Source organism: Metopolophium dirhodum, chromosome 1, assembly GCF_019925205.1.
Source record: "Metopolophium dirhodum isolate CAU chromosome 1, ASM1992520v1, whole genome shotgun sequence".
Lineage (NCBI taxonomy): Eukaryota > Metazoa > Arthropoda > Insecta > Hemiptera > Aphididae > Metopolophium > Metopolophium dirhodum.
In genome coordinates, this window is record NC_083560.1 from 49773744 (window position 1) to 49787732 (window position 13989).

At 32.8% G+C, this 13989-nt stretch overlaps 2 protein-coding genes across 2 annotated transcripts; one reads left to right on the forward strand and one right to left on the reverse strand.

The window, feature by feature from the left end:
* Positions 1-6386: 6386 nt before the first annotated feature.
* On the forward strand, positions 6387-7368 carry LOC132939662 (uncharacterized). The gene is made up of 2 exons (XM_061006954.1): positions 6387-7091; positions 7153-7368. Exons 1-2 carry the CDS (start codon positions 6387-6389, stop codon positions 7366-7368), a joined length of 921 nt encoding a protein of 306 aa, XP_060862937.1.
* A 2190-nt stretch (positions 7369-9558) lies between these two features.
* LOC132939667 (uncharacterized) lies at positions 9559-12094 on the reverse strand. Its single transcript, XM_061006967.1, has 3 exons — positions 11938-12094; positions 11669-11872; positions 9559-11159 (listed from the first exon to the last, which is right to left on the reverse strand). The coding sequence occupies exons 1-3, from the start codon at positions 12092-12094 to the stop codon at positions 9559-9561; spliced, it is 1962 nt and encodes a 653-aa protein (XP_060862950.1).
* Between the last annotated feature and the right edge of the window lie 1895 nt (positions 12095-13989).

The following is a 13989-nucleotide window of genomic DNA, read 5'->3' on the forward strand; positions in this document are numbered from 1 at the left end:
ATATTTAGTTAGGTAGGGTATAGTAAAATAATTCACAGTTTGAAATGCATTGTAATTACACATTGTATAATTATATCATCAATACTAATTGCCAATTGGCAATTTGATTTTTGTAACTTCCATACATTAAAATTACGATTTCAAATAAATTGAAGTGGTTTGATTTTATATTTAGGTATATATTTACTAAAAAAAAATACTAACAATATTTCATATTTGTATTTGTGTACCATTTAATACCATCTCCTATTAATTCGGAAATAACGACTGTGTTAGCATATAAGTACGAATTTATTTTAATACCATAACAACCTGTATGACAAGATTTAATAAGCTAATAAATAATAAAAAAAAAATAAGCCAGAATAATATACAAAATAATTATTTCACGATTCGTTCTTTTTTATCGTTATTATTTATAATTGTTATATTATACTTACATCAAATTAACATACAAAATAATTTTATCAAGTGCGGCGCATAATCATTATGACTTGTTATTAACATGTAAATTAAATTAAATATTGTTTGAAAGAAATGAATATGTACTCGACTGTAAAATAATATCCCAAAACCAATTTTATATTGTTCAATAATTTCGGGAACGCTGACTGCCGAGTGAGAAATTTGATCCTTATAAGACACTTAAACAAACTCTTAGATGTCCGGGTTTCATGAAATGTATCTCGTATTCGAGTCCAAATAAAACAAGAACCTAGGTATATAAATTTTTCATACGACTAACAAGGCAAGAGATACATAAGGACTAAGTAAATATCCTTTGATAATATATTAAAAACGTTTCAAGTAACATTGTGTAGGTGTTTATTATCAAACGCTAATGTGACTTTGTTCGAAATGTTGTAAGTTCAACACTCTTAAAAAAAAAAAAATATTTATTTTGTTAAGAACTCTAATTCACACTTAAAGCATTTTATAAGATATTCAAAATGTCATGCAAACTGAAATGTATGCTGAATTTCAGTGTTTGACTATAAAACGTTAAGCGTAGCGCCTAAGTTTTTAAAAATGTAATGGATACACTAGGTGTCATGAACTTCAACACATCTCCCTCCCCCTCGTGAAAAATTCCTGCCTTATAGAATGAGGTTTAACGGTGATGTTACAAGTATATTAATTATTAGTATCTATGTGGTCTACTCGTGACCCATCGATAGGGTCATTCTAAAATTACAAATTACGCATACATACGTCATACATAAAAATTATATTTCCCAATCAAAAAAAAAATAGGCAACTAACATAAATAAATGTATGTTAGTGGAGGGTAGGGCTGGATGGGGTTATATTTAAAATCATACGATATTTCTATTTAATACCTTTTTAACTGGTATATGTATATTACACATTTACACCTACAAGTAATACATAAAGGTAGCTTATTAGTACCTACATAAATAAACTAGAATTAAAATTCTAAAACCCCTTTAGAGGAATTTAAACATTTTAAAAATGCATTTAGTAAAGAATCGGTATAGGCGTATAGCATACGAGGATTATTTTCAGTGTATTTAAGCGTCCATGTTGCACCGAAATACCTTAGAATTGAAATTCTAGCCAAATAATATTTTTACTGCATTAAGATTTTAATGGGATATTTTGTTGTATTGTTGATTTTAAAACTAAAAATATTCAAAATATTTAAATAATCTCAAACAAAAAAGCATTATTGATTAGTATAATGGTAATATAATAGTATACCAAAACTCAATAGAATTAGAAGTTATTACATGTCATTTAATAAGAAAATTGTACTTTGTTGATCAAGGAGGTAAACAAATTGAACACTTAATCTAAAACCTAATGTAAATTATAAAATTTAAAGTACTTACCCTATGTATAATACAATTGGCGAATCCAAGCAACTATACAGGTCACACTGTTCGTTTATCATAACTTATAATGAAAATAGGTGCATCGTAGACGGTGATGGTGAAGTCGTTTGCATCCGTTGGATGCTGGAGCATGGAGCCCAGATAAAGCCATATGAAATTAGTTTTAAATATTAAAGTGTACATTTTAGTATCTGTGTCACTATGTCACTCGAAATATTTTATGAATTTTATCATGTTGGTCCGAGTACCCATTTGTACATAAAATATCAAATGCCACCATAATATAGAAGTATTGAACTATAGGTACAAAAGAGCTAGCAGAAAATAAAATTGATTTAATTGCAGTGTATTATAAATAAACCTACCCATGAAATTACTGTAACAATAACTAATGAAAATGAGAGGATGAAAATTGTAATCCTCTGATCTGCATGTTTTAAATGAACACTATAGTTTTTGCAATTTAGATACTTATTTAATTATTTATTTATAGTCCAATAACAGTGGCTTAACAAATACCTAATTAATTATTTAAAGTAGTTTAGTACAAGCATTGATTTCAAATAATAATAAATAAATAGATATTCAGCGACGAGTTACAAAAAAAAAATATAATACCTAATATTACAATAACGCATAAAATAACGCACTTAAATAGTTAAATATATATATAATAGTAAAACCATATTATACTGATACTATACCCAGTTGTTTTTAAGTTTTCACTAACGTTGGACAAAACAATCTTACACCATCTATTCAGCACATTTAGTAAAAAAAAACATTTATCCAATAAAATTACGTCATCAATTTCACACTTCTTTAAATATGTTCGTACACTCTGAGACCATATACATCACTTATAAGATATAAATGGCTTTGTATAATTTCCTTTGTACATAGAATTATTTCTAGTTCTATGCAATTGGAATTTAGGTAAGTACTTTCACTGGAATTTTTGTATCAACAACTACCACACTGGTGTTCAATTTGTATATAATTTGTAAAATATTTAGGCATGTTTTTATCAATATCAGACTTTGAAGACCAATGGACTTAGTGGTTTTAAATTGTAATGCATAATTTAGTAAGTACATATATACAAAATTCTGTTTTTTTTTAATGAACAGATTTTTTTGATTCTGGTTTTTTTTCTTCTCCTCTTCTATTATAAACTATTTATCAGACAATATTTCTGAAATACAAAACATCTAAGTATATGGATTCGAGATCGATAGAAATACGATTTCGATACAATTTCGCAAATAATTGAGCGTCCAGGCACACAAATATACTTATTATTATTTCAAAAATACAATGATCTAATGCTGGTTTTCTATACTTTATGTTTTTGTTTTTTCAGTGGTATGACGAGTAAAAAAGTTTTTTTGGTATACAAGATTGTTTTTTTTTTTTTACATAAATATGTTTGTGGGCTGTGTACAGATAGATACTTTTATATTCTAACCGATTTTGCATAACGGTTTATTAATCACAATGGAAACGAATAAAACGTAAAAAATACCTAATTCATACTAGGTAGGTATACAATTAATTGTTTCTTATTACTTAGTAATACATATTTATGATTCATACATTTTCTTTGAAGTGGAAAATATCGAGTAGTGTGCTACGTTTGTCTTTGTAGGGCATTATTTTTAATAGGGTTTCATCATTGCCATTCATTGTGCTGGGGATGGTTCAACTTTTTTGATTAATATCCAAAATTTTACCAATCTTTTAATGGAAACGTACGAAAAAGTATTAAAAATATATACATCTCCGCCGAGACGTTATCTCGAAGCTGCACACATTTTTTTCATCCTTTTCCTATATATTCATTCTCGTCGCATAACCTATTTCCATTGCCCATTATTATATTCAGCACTGGCTCTCTCTCCGTTAAAAACATGGACAGAAAATACGACTTCGTCTCTGACGAAATTTTCCGTAAAATATAATAGGCACCTATATGTAAATATTACATGTAAATGTATAAATTAACCAATACGCGAGTCGCAATCATACATATGTATATTTTATATATATATATATATGTATATATATATATATATGACATTATATTATACACATAATATAACATCATAAATAATAATCAGCATTGGGACTAGCAACATCAATCTAATAGTGTATAACACACTGCAACAATTACTGATTGCCGCCAAAACAAAAAACAGACAGATCGATATCCTGAACGCCCAAAGTCTATACATAATCCGATTGAACCAAAAATCGATCTAAAACCAAATCTTATTAATTTTTTTCTAAAACCAAACTATTTTAACAAATTAGAAGAATAAAATTGTGTATTTAAAATCATATCAATTATTATAAATAGTTTAAATCTTGTAAAATATAATAAAAGTAAATAGTAAATATACCTCTTTTTTTAAGACTAAATACCTTGTTGAAGAAGTACCTTGATACAAATAATAATTATAATAATCAACGAGGTGTTTTAAGAACGATAAAAACGATTAAAAACAGTAGAAAAGCAAGAATATTTAGGTACGCAATACCAGTTGACAGTTAATGACAAAGTTGATTCTCTTTTTCTTTTTTTGTCGAAATTGATAAAAAAAAATAACAGTAAGGACTTGAAATTGTAACCAAACATTTATTTATATTTCCTATATGGGGGGACGGAGTGGCTGAGTGGACTAAGGCGTCGGTTATGACGCACACCGACGCTGGTTCAAACTTCGGTTCACGGGTGGCATTTTTCTTCGGGCAAGTCATGGTGTCCGGAGAGAAGTGCCGCCATCCGCCACCCGGGCATGGCAGATACCCACAGGTGCCCACTAAAAAATCTGCCGGAACTACACACACGTGTTACAGTTCCCTCCCCTACAAACAAAAACAAACAACTAATGACCATAGTTGCCGGGCTTTACGATCAATAAAAAAAAAAAAAAATGTGTTAGGTTGTAAAGTACGAAATACGGATAGTGTATATATTATTATGGTAAGATGAACACTATGACTATACCCATACGACCTATTGGATATAATGTAAAGATATTGGTTTATACAATTTTAACTTTATCTACTCCTGCGAATGGACGAAATGCATACTTATATATAGAACGTATGATAAAATAACGATTAATAATACAATTTAATAATCATCTAATAAATAACTTTTTTTAAAAAAGTTTGAGTTGGTTTCTGCAGCTAGAAAGATCAAAGACAGTAGTATTAAAAGGGGGATTCAGAAGGGGTATCCCTTGATCCCGTGATCCCGTGATCCTTGATCCTTGATCATTGTTGAAGACTCTTGATCCTTGATTGCGTACGTGTGTGATGTATATTTACCCCTCCACCTGAACCCATCTACTCCTCACGTGACCGATACATATTTTATATATATATAAACCCCCACCCTTCTTCCACTGATCCGCCGCCGATGATCGCGTACGTGTGTGACGCATATTTACCCCTCCACCTGAACCCATCTACTCATCACGTGACCGATACATATTTGTATATTTACCCCTCCACCTGAACCCATCTACTCATCACGTGACCGATACATATTTTGTATATTAACCCCCACCTCCCCACCACCTTCCGATCCGTTATGTGAGCTACATATATTTTATCAGTTATCAATTACACATTTATCCTGTAGACTCTTAGATATTATACTTGACAACAAATTAAAATACCTATTAGTGAATAACACACAATGAAATCAGTACCTTCCCACGAAATGTTATCATACCTGTTAGTGAATAACACATTAATAATCAATCTATACTAAAAAAATAACTTAATCACTTAATAACAACAACAACAACAAATTAAAATACCTATTAGTGAATAACACACAATGAAATCAGTACCTTCCCACGAAATGTTATCATACCTGTTAGTGAATAACACATTAATAATCAATCTATACTAAAAAATAACTTAATCGCTTACAAACAATAATAATTAAGTAAATATAGTATTATTGAATAACACATTAATAACCAATACAATATACTAAAAAATGTCTTAATCACTTAATAACAACAACAACAAATTAAAATACCTATTAGTGAATAACACACAATGAAATCAGTACCTTCCCACGAAATGTTATCATACCTGTTAGTGAATAACACATTAATAATCAATCTACATTAAAAAATAACTTAATCGCTTACAAACAATAATAATTAAGTAAATATAGTATTATTGAATAACACATTAATAACCAATATAATATACTAAAAAATGTCTTAATCACTTACACGTTAGACTCTTAGATAGCTTAATATTATATCTCCTACCAATTAATGGACCCATCCACACCCATCTTGCCTCCGTATGAGCCGACATTCATTCAGTCTGTTCTCAGTCTTACACAATTGTAATTCTCCTCTACGTTTCTATCAGTCTCATAAATTATTCGGTGCTTATAATTTTTTCAAGTCTGATATTATTTTATAGTGTTTATTATTTTTTCCGAGTCTTTTAAAATTTAAAGTTTTTTTTACTTTTTAAAATCATTTTTAAAACATGGCTGGTTCAATCACCGACAACGCTGCCATATACAAAAAGAAGACGTTCGCGTACGTTCCTCCATCACCACCGGCTGACCTCATCGAAGCTACAAGCTACACACCGGATTTTGCGAGCCGCAATTTTATACTTGTCGGTATCGATCCGACAGAACAACTTCAAAAAGTTGTTCTCTTATTAACATCATCACGTTATGTGAAAATAAGTATAGATTTTCTAAGACGGATATTCTCACTTATGGGTAACGTACTATCATTTATATTAGACATACCACAGTCCAATAAACGGATCATTTTTCTCGAAACCGATGCTTATAAAATATCAAGTATGGTGTATAACGGTTCAAACGTTCTGGTAATTGAATCCAAGACTGAAGATGGATGTAGAGTTTTATTAAGTCGTTCAGATTTAATAAAACTCCAGGAATTAGAATGGTGTATTACTGCTAGTATTAATGAAAAAGAAGAAAAAATAAAACCAGTAATTATTAAGCAAATTAGTGATTATTGCGAGTATTTGATGGAAAAATGCTTGCAATCGGATTCACCGCCCAACAATTTGAGGGAAATGGAAATTTTCATTCGGAACGTTGAAGTCAGACAGAGTAAGAAGACACCTAACCTCGGTCAAATTAAAATGTTTGCGACTAAACAATTGGCCGAACTTTGTATGGCTCATCGGAAAGTACAAAACTCAGAAGTGGTAATTTAAAAATATATTATTTCATATATAAAATATTAAATTACACTTATTTTTATTTTAGGTATATGATAAGAATTTCAAATCGCTGTCATCTTTATCACCCAGCTACTCAACAGTAATGGATGAAATGTCCAGATTGTCTCAAGAATGCAATGCTTGTGATGAAATTAATCCGTTGGAGGATAATGATTTAGTTGAGGTAATTCATAAATATAAAAACCCCCACCCTTCTTCCACTGATCCGCCGCCGATGATCGCGTACATTATCTCTGTATAACTCTACTCCTTCTTCCCCAAACAAACACTTCCTATGATCTTCCAATGTCATGTGGTTTTTAACCACATGAGACCTGATACCCTTCGCCTTGATCTTTTCTCCTCCTACTCTGTAATTTACCACCTCATCCTCTGGACCAGCATATACATTAAACGCGTATGACTTGGCCCTCAACGCAACAAACTCTATAATAATATTAGCATCCACCTCATCGGAAAAGAGTCCTGGCTCCTTCTTTCTGGTTGCCAAATAACACGGATGGTCACTGGGTAGGTTAGCAGTGTCCATCCGGTCCAGTAGATTAGAATTAGCAGCCAAGTCTACATAGAAGTCCTCAGTATATATATGGTATACCAATGAATCTAGAAAATAATGTTAAATTAATATATTATATACATGAAATTATTTTAATTATATTTACCTGTGTCAGTGTACATTAATTTAATTTTGTCTCCATAATGTTTATGCATGATATTATAATGATAATCGTACATTTTAGTTTTGCTAATGTCTAGTACAGCAAATCCTGTAAATAATAAATGTATTAATAAATGATAAAAGTGCAATTTAAAAGTATATTTACCAATATATATAGGTTAATCAAATTTTATAATGTTGTTCTCCAGTGCGACAGCGTTCAGATTTTCGTTATAATTAGTACAGTGTTTAAATGTGCTCTTATTTATCAACTTCTGTAACCTCCTTTCGCATGACACCAACTCCATCTTCATTTCTTTCCTCTTCGATTGCATAGTCTTCCCTAGAAAATTAAAAATGTTGGTAAATAGTATAATAAATAGTATAAAGTAACTTACCAAATACAGCGTTGTTCATAAGTTTAAAAAAATCTTTCTCGAAATCGTTCTTCGCCTTCTTCCTCATCTCTGTATTTAAATCTATATATTTTGCTAACCAGTCCGACTGGTTAAATTGTATAACTCTGTGTAACTGTAAAAATAAGAAAAAATGTTAAAAATCTGTTTAAAATCATATAAAATACAAATATTTACTTTTTCAACTATAAGTCCATTCTTAATCGCCTGTTGCAGATTTCTGTAGTGAATTATATAATTTGTCTTCTTTTCAAATGTCGCCATCAATTTTCACACCTTTGAACCTCGCGGCACGCTGTTTTGTGGTAAGAAAGGCAGGTCGTTATGTTCGTTGTGTAGGTGTCGTGGGTACATCACGTCCACCTCATACACTCGTCCTATGGGGGAGGTGGCATCCAAATCATCCAATCCGTTTAATGTAGGTTCAACTCAGTTGAACCCACCGTATGGCATGTACTGGGACATTGCCCACCCGTACAAGTTGTTACCTATAAAAATATTAATAAGTATGAAATATAATAATCAGATTTGAAAAAAATATACTTACAGTCTTGATAAATTATCCATGAGTTAGGTTTACCCGCATCGTAGCCCGGGGTCTTTATATTGTTCACCTTCGCATACCTCTTACTCGCCTGCACCAATCCTCCACGTATACCTATAAAAAATATATATAAGATTATTATATGCACATTTTGAAAAAATAATATACTGACCATTTTCGAACATTAATAGCATGTCATAATCATGTAATAACTGGAGCTTTTGACCGGTAAACTTAAGCATCGCGTGAAAACTCAAGCCTGGGGTGGTGAAATAATGAGCGGCGTCCAGGTTATACGCCCTCATGCATACGTCGCGGAAGTTTTCAAAGACGTCCACCAACAACAGCACATCGATCTTCAAATACAAGTCACTGTACTTACCCAACGTCGTACAGCCGAAGTGGTCCCAGACCTCCTTCGCGTGTTCAAACTCCTTCTCCTTAATCCCGGTCTCTGTCAACGTACTATAAAATTCTCTCTTCCTCGGTAACCTCGTCTCCTCCAGCCGCTCCCAGCTATCCGTGTACTCGTACGGGTACACCCCCTTACGAGTCACGAGTGGCATATCTCCGGTGACAAAATGTTTGGCTGTCTCACGGAAGTTCTCATGTTCGGGTGTAACTAAATTTTCGGCCAGGGACGATAAACTCGACGCCATAAATCGGAACGTGTCGATAAACCGAACAGTGAAGGTACTACTTATATATTTCGAGAAAGATATATATTTCTCTTCACTGTTCGGTATAACGTTGATAGCTTGGGTGTCATACCCAAGTTCCGTAACTATAAGATGCGCGTCATAGTTTGTAAGATTATGGAAAATACGGGACAAATTTAGGCTGTTGCAACTCTAAGTTACACCTAGAGCACAAGGTCTGCCTAAATTTGCCCGTCAAATGATCGTGATCCCTAACCTTATCGCCCCCGGCTAATATGCATCTGCATAAATTACACGTACTACACTCTTGATGTGTTTTTTCTTCGCCCTCAGTCATGATTAATTGAATATTCGTCTTTATCAGACCTTCAATTTTCCGGGCCACATCAACTATCGACTCTACAAAATGTCTCGCTATGTCTGTCCTGTCTTCGCTGCCTCTGTAGATTACCGCCCCCTCCGGTATCTCGTGCTCTATCAATAACTCTGTCGGTACGTTGTCGCTCGTCTTCACCAAAAACCCGTAACTCAGCGCTTCGTGCTTTTGTATAATTGTGGTACTCTCGCCTCTCTTCTCCTCCGTCTTCACCAGCAATGACTCGAAATCTGCGTATATCACGAAAGGATGCCGCACTGTCTTTTTCCACGCCCTGAACTCAACACAATCACCCTCCTTCGGCATCTCCGGTAAAATAGGTTTGTGTGCCCCGCAAATCAATTTGTGCTGTTCTAAAGCCTCCTGCCCACTCAACTTGAATTTATGAGCTCTGTTGTCGAACGAGGTGAAACATCTTTTACAAAACACAACTCTCTCTCTATGTCCGGTTTTCTGCGCACGTACTAGTCGTGAAAAATTAGAAATGTATGTATAATGGGAGTTGTCGCCGTCCGTCACCAATAGCATGTCAAAATGATTTGATTTTTCCTCGTCGACTACACGCAGCGGATACACCTCATACGTCGGGTACTTACGAGGTGATTGAAACTTTTTGTCGAGACCGTACACGTTAATAGAAACATTTACATTATTTTTTTCGAATTTAGTTATATCCGATAGAGGTGTGGGGAACGCGATACCCTCAAAATTATATTTTCCTTCATGCTTTTTATAATTTTCACCCTCCACACGAAATGCTGACGGCCCCGTCACATGTCTCGCTAAAATCGCCCACTTGAAGCACTCCTGGTCTATATTCTGAGGATTGATGGTGGCCCGCTTCCTATCGATATATTCAGGTAACTCTATATACGATGAACCGCCCATCGGAGTATATTTGTACACCGATAATAATAACTCGTCTATGGACTCTAAAGTAAAACCGCTACCTCTTCCCATATATTCGTCCTTCTCCTTCATCAACTTCACATACGCTATCTCTACAATCGTTCTAATGTCGCTGTCAGGAAAAATTTCTACCGCTATCGTCTTGAATGCCCTGTTCTCCGACGAATTGGGGACGTTTGGACGATTGTATGTCGCCTCGAGCTTCAAATTAAATTTGATCGCATGTTTTTGTACGCACGTTTTCAATAAATGTATTAGCTCGGGTATAAGTGGACGGAGAAATTCAGAATAAATCATTGTATTATCCAGATTTTTAGTGTAGTACCACACGATTTTACGGCTCGCAGACGACAAAATTTCTACGAACCCTGGTGATTTGACTAGATTCAACCTAACCCTTTTAGCATTAGCAGCCGAGGCGGTATTAGCCGTAGAAACGCGTTTACCGTTGACGGCAACGGTGTAAGAATCTTTAAAATAAAAAAACACTTAATATTAATATCTAATGAAATGTCGTATCGAATCTATTGGAAATCTAATTAACCTCACGACTGATAAATAAAATAGTTTAAAATAAATAAAAATAAATATCATATAATAAAATCACGCGTTGAAAAAATTAAATCTACCAAACGGTCTGACAACCGGTGCAATGCCGGAATACTCCAACTATTACCCCATAGGATGCGACAAGTGAAGATATAATGCCAGAATACTCTAACTATTATACCATTGATCGCTTCACAGACCTTTTGATAAGTTTAAAATAATATAGAATTAATATTTAAAATGTATAATAAATCCAAGTAATTGATTAAATGTTGTACGATAATTTGTTAAATTTTAAAAATCTATTTAACGACATTTATTTTTAAAAATCTAATTGGTAGAGCGATAATACTTGATGGTATAGCTTTAAAAAATGATCCGTTAAAATCAGTGGGACTTTAAAAATCTAATTCTTATAAATAAAACTAACCTGTATCCTCAAATTCGTCCATGGCTTCCATACACATTTCGTCTTCGGTTAACATGTTCGAGCCACCGGCTGGGACATCAGGAACAAATATTTGCGGCGCAATCTGGATACTCTCTACAGGTGGTGCGTACTGTATAACGATCTTTCTAACAACCGGTGTAGCAATCGGTTGAGCGGGTTTACGAGCGGATACGTTGACTATACCTTATGAAAAATAGATATAAATTAATACTGAATGAATAGAAAAATATAATTTTATTAATACATACCATGAAAGTTCTTTTTATGTTTGTTGAGACCGGTTTTATAAGAGAATGTCGAAGGGCATACAGTGCACGGAAAACGTACACCTACATGTTTTTTTTGGTGGACTTTCAAATTATGTTTTGCGGTGAAAACTGACGGGCACTGATCGCATTTAAACATGATTAAAATGTTTTAAAATGAAAACGTGTTTAAAACACTTGTAAAAATTAAACACGGAGTGAAAATTAAACAGAGTACGTAAAGCGAATTGTGAGGGCTATGAAAACATGGAGAGAACAAAGTGTGCTAAAGGTATGGGTGTCTAGAACAGACTGATTCTATATCATTAGCCCGATACAGTGTCTTGAGATTTTTTAAAGGTATGATAGCATTTTGTGGGAAGGTACAGATATCATTATGTATATCAGTTATTATTGTGTTATTCACTAACAGGTATGATAACATTTAGTGGGAAGGTACTGATTTCATTGTGTGTTATTCACTAATAGGTATTTTAATTTGTTGTTGTTGTTGTTGTTATTAAGTGATTAAGTTATTTTTTAGTATAGATTGATTATTAATGTGTTATTCACTAATAAGTATGATAATATTTCGTGGGAAGGTACTGATTTCATTGTGTGTTATTCACTAATAGGTATTTTAATTTGTTGTTAAGTATAATATCTAAGAGTCTACAGGATAAATGTGTAATTGATAACTGATAAAATATATGTAGCTCACATAACGGATCGGAAGGTGGTGAGGAGGTGGGGGTTAATACACAAAATATGTATCGGTCAAGTGATGAGTAGATGGGTTCAGGTGGAGGGGTAAATATACAAATATGTATCGGTCACGTGATGAGTAGATGGGTTCAGGTGGAGGGGTAAATATACGTCACACACGTACGCGATCATCGGCGGCGGATCAATGGAAGAAGGGTGGGGATTTATATATACATATAAAATATGTATCGGTCACGTGAGGAGTAGATGGGTTCAGGTGGAGGGGTAAATATACATCACACACGTACGCAATCAAGGATCAAGAGTCTTCAACAATGATCAAGGATCAAGGATCATGGGATCAAGATTCTTAAGATCAAGGATCAAGGATCACGGGATCACGGGATCAAGGGATACCCCTTCTGAATCCCCCTTTTAATACTACTAAAGACGTATTTAAAAATTTAGCACTCTAAGTTATAATCATTTTCAAAGCGTAACTCCTCCCCACTCACTTCATATTCAAGTGAGATATGAACATTTTTAAATTGTAATAATGCACATAGGTAGGTGACTCATATTATAATAACTTGCATAAAAATTGTAATATCTTATAAAAGTCATCCCAAAGTACAAGCATTCTGAATTGTATGAGAGTCAACCCTATGTATTAATTATAATATAATTTAACCATTTAAACTTTAAATTTTAAAATGCTTGGTGTGTTGACCATATTGTAGCATTGTGCCATCATAATCAGTTACAGTGACACAGTATCTAAGATCAAAGAATTAATAAAACTTAAAACTTTATCCATAAATAACAATTTTTGTTCATTATATATTATTATATTATTAGAATTTCAATTTTCAAAATATTTCGTCTAATTATTGATACCACGGACTTTTTCACGGAATTCTGCGTACATCAGTACCTACGACTTATAAGTTATTAACAATACTATAATAATATGATGATGAATTATTAATACTACACTAATAACAATATCACGATATTATTTATTGATAATAGCATCTATAAATAATATGCTACTGCAATGATAAATAATAATAAACTTGACACGAATATATATTTATTTTTGACAAAAAAAAAAAACAGTATAAAAATTTATATTAACTAATGAAAATTAAATATCAAATTAGTCAACTAATCAGTTATTTTGCATATTATTTATTATACTCAAAATTAAAAAGGTGGGCAAGTGGGTTAGAGTAGGTTACAAGTGGGCCATTAGAATGGAAGGTGTTAAATTTGAATTCAATGAAATAATATCATTGTACACAAAAAACGATTCTGAGCGAAGACGGTCAGACATCCTATGATATTGTA

Bases quoted from the DNA above. Each gene is read 5' to 3' on its own strand.
- LOC132939662 (XM_061006954.1), top strand. From the start codon at position 6,387: ATGGCTGGTTCAATCACCGACAACGCTGCCATATACAAAAAGAAGACG. The intron at 7,092-7,152 runs GTAATTTAAAAA...TTTTTATTTTAG, and splicing joins AAGTACAAAACTCAGAAGTG to GTATATGATAAGAATTTCAA.
- LOC132939667 (XM_061006967.1), bottom strand. From the start codon at position 12,094: ATGTTTAAATGCGATCAGTGCCCGTCAGTTTTCACCGCAAAACATAAT. The intron at 11,873-11,937 runs GTATGTATTAAT...ATTTTTCATAAG, and splicing joins ACATAAAAAGAACTTTCATG to GTATAGTCAACGTATCCGCT. The intron at 11,160-11,668 runs GTTAGTTTTATT...TTTATTTTAAAG, and splicing joins GGACGAATTTGAGGATACAG to ATTCTTACACCGTTGCCGTC.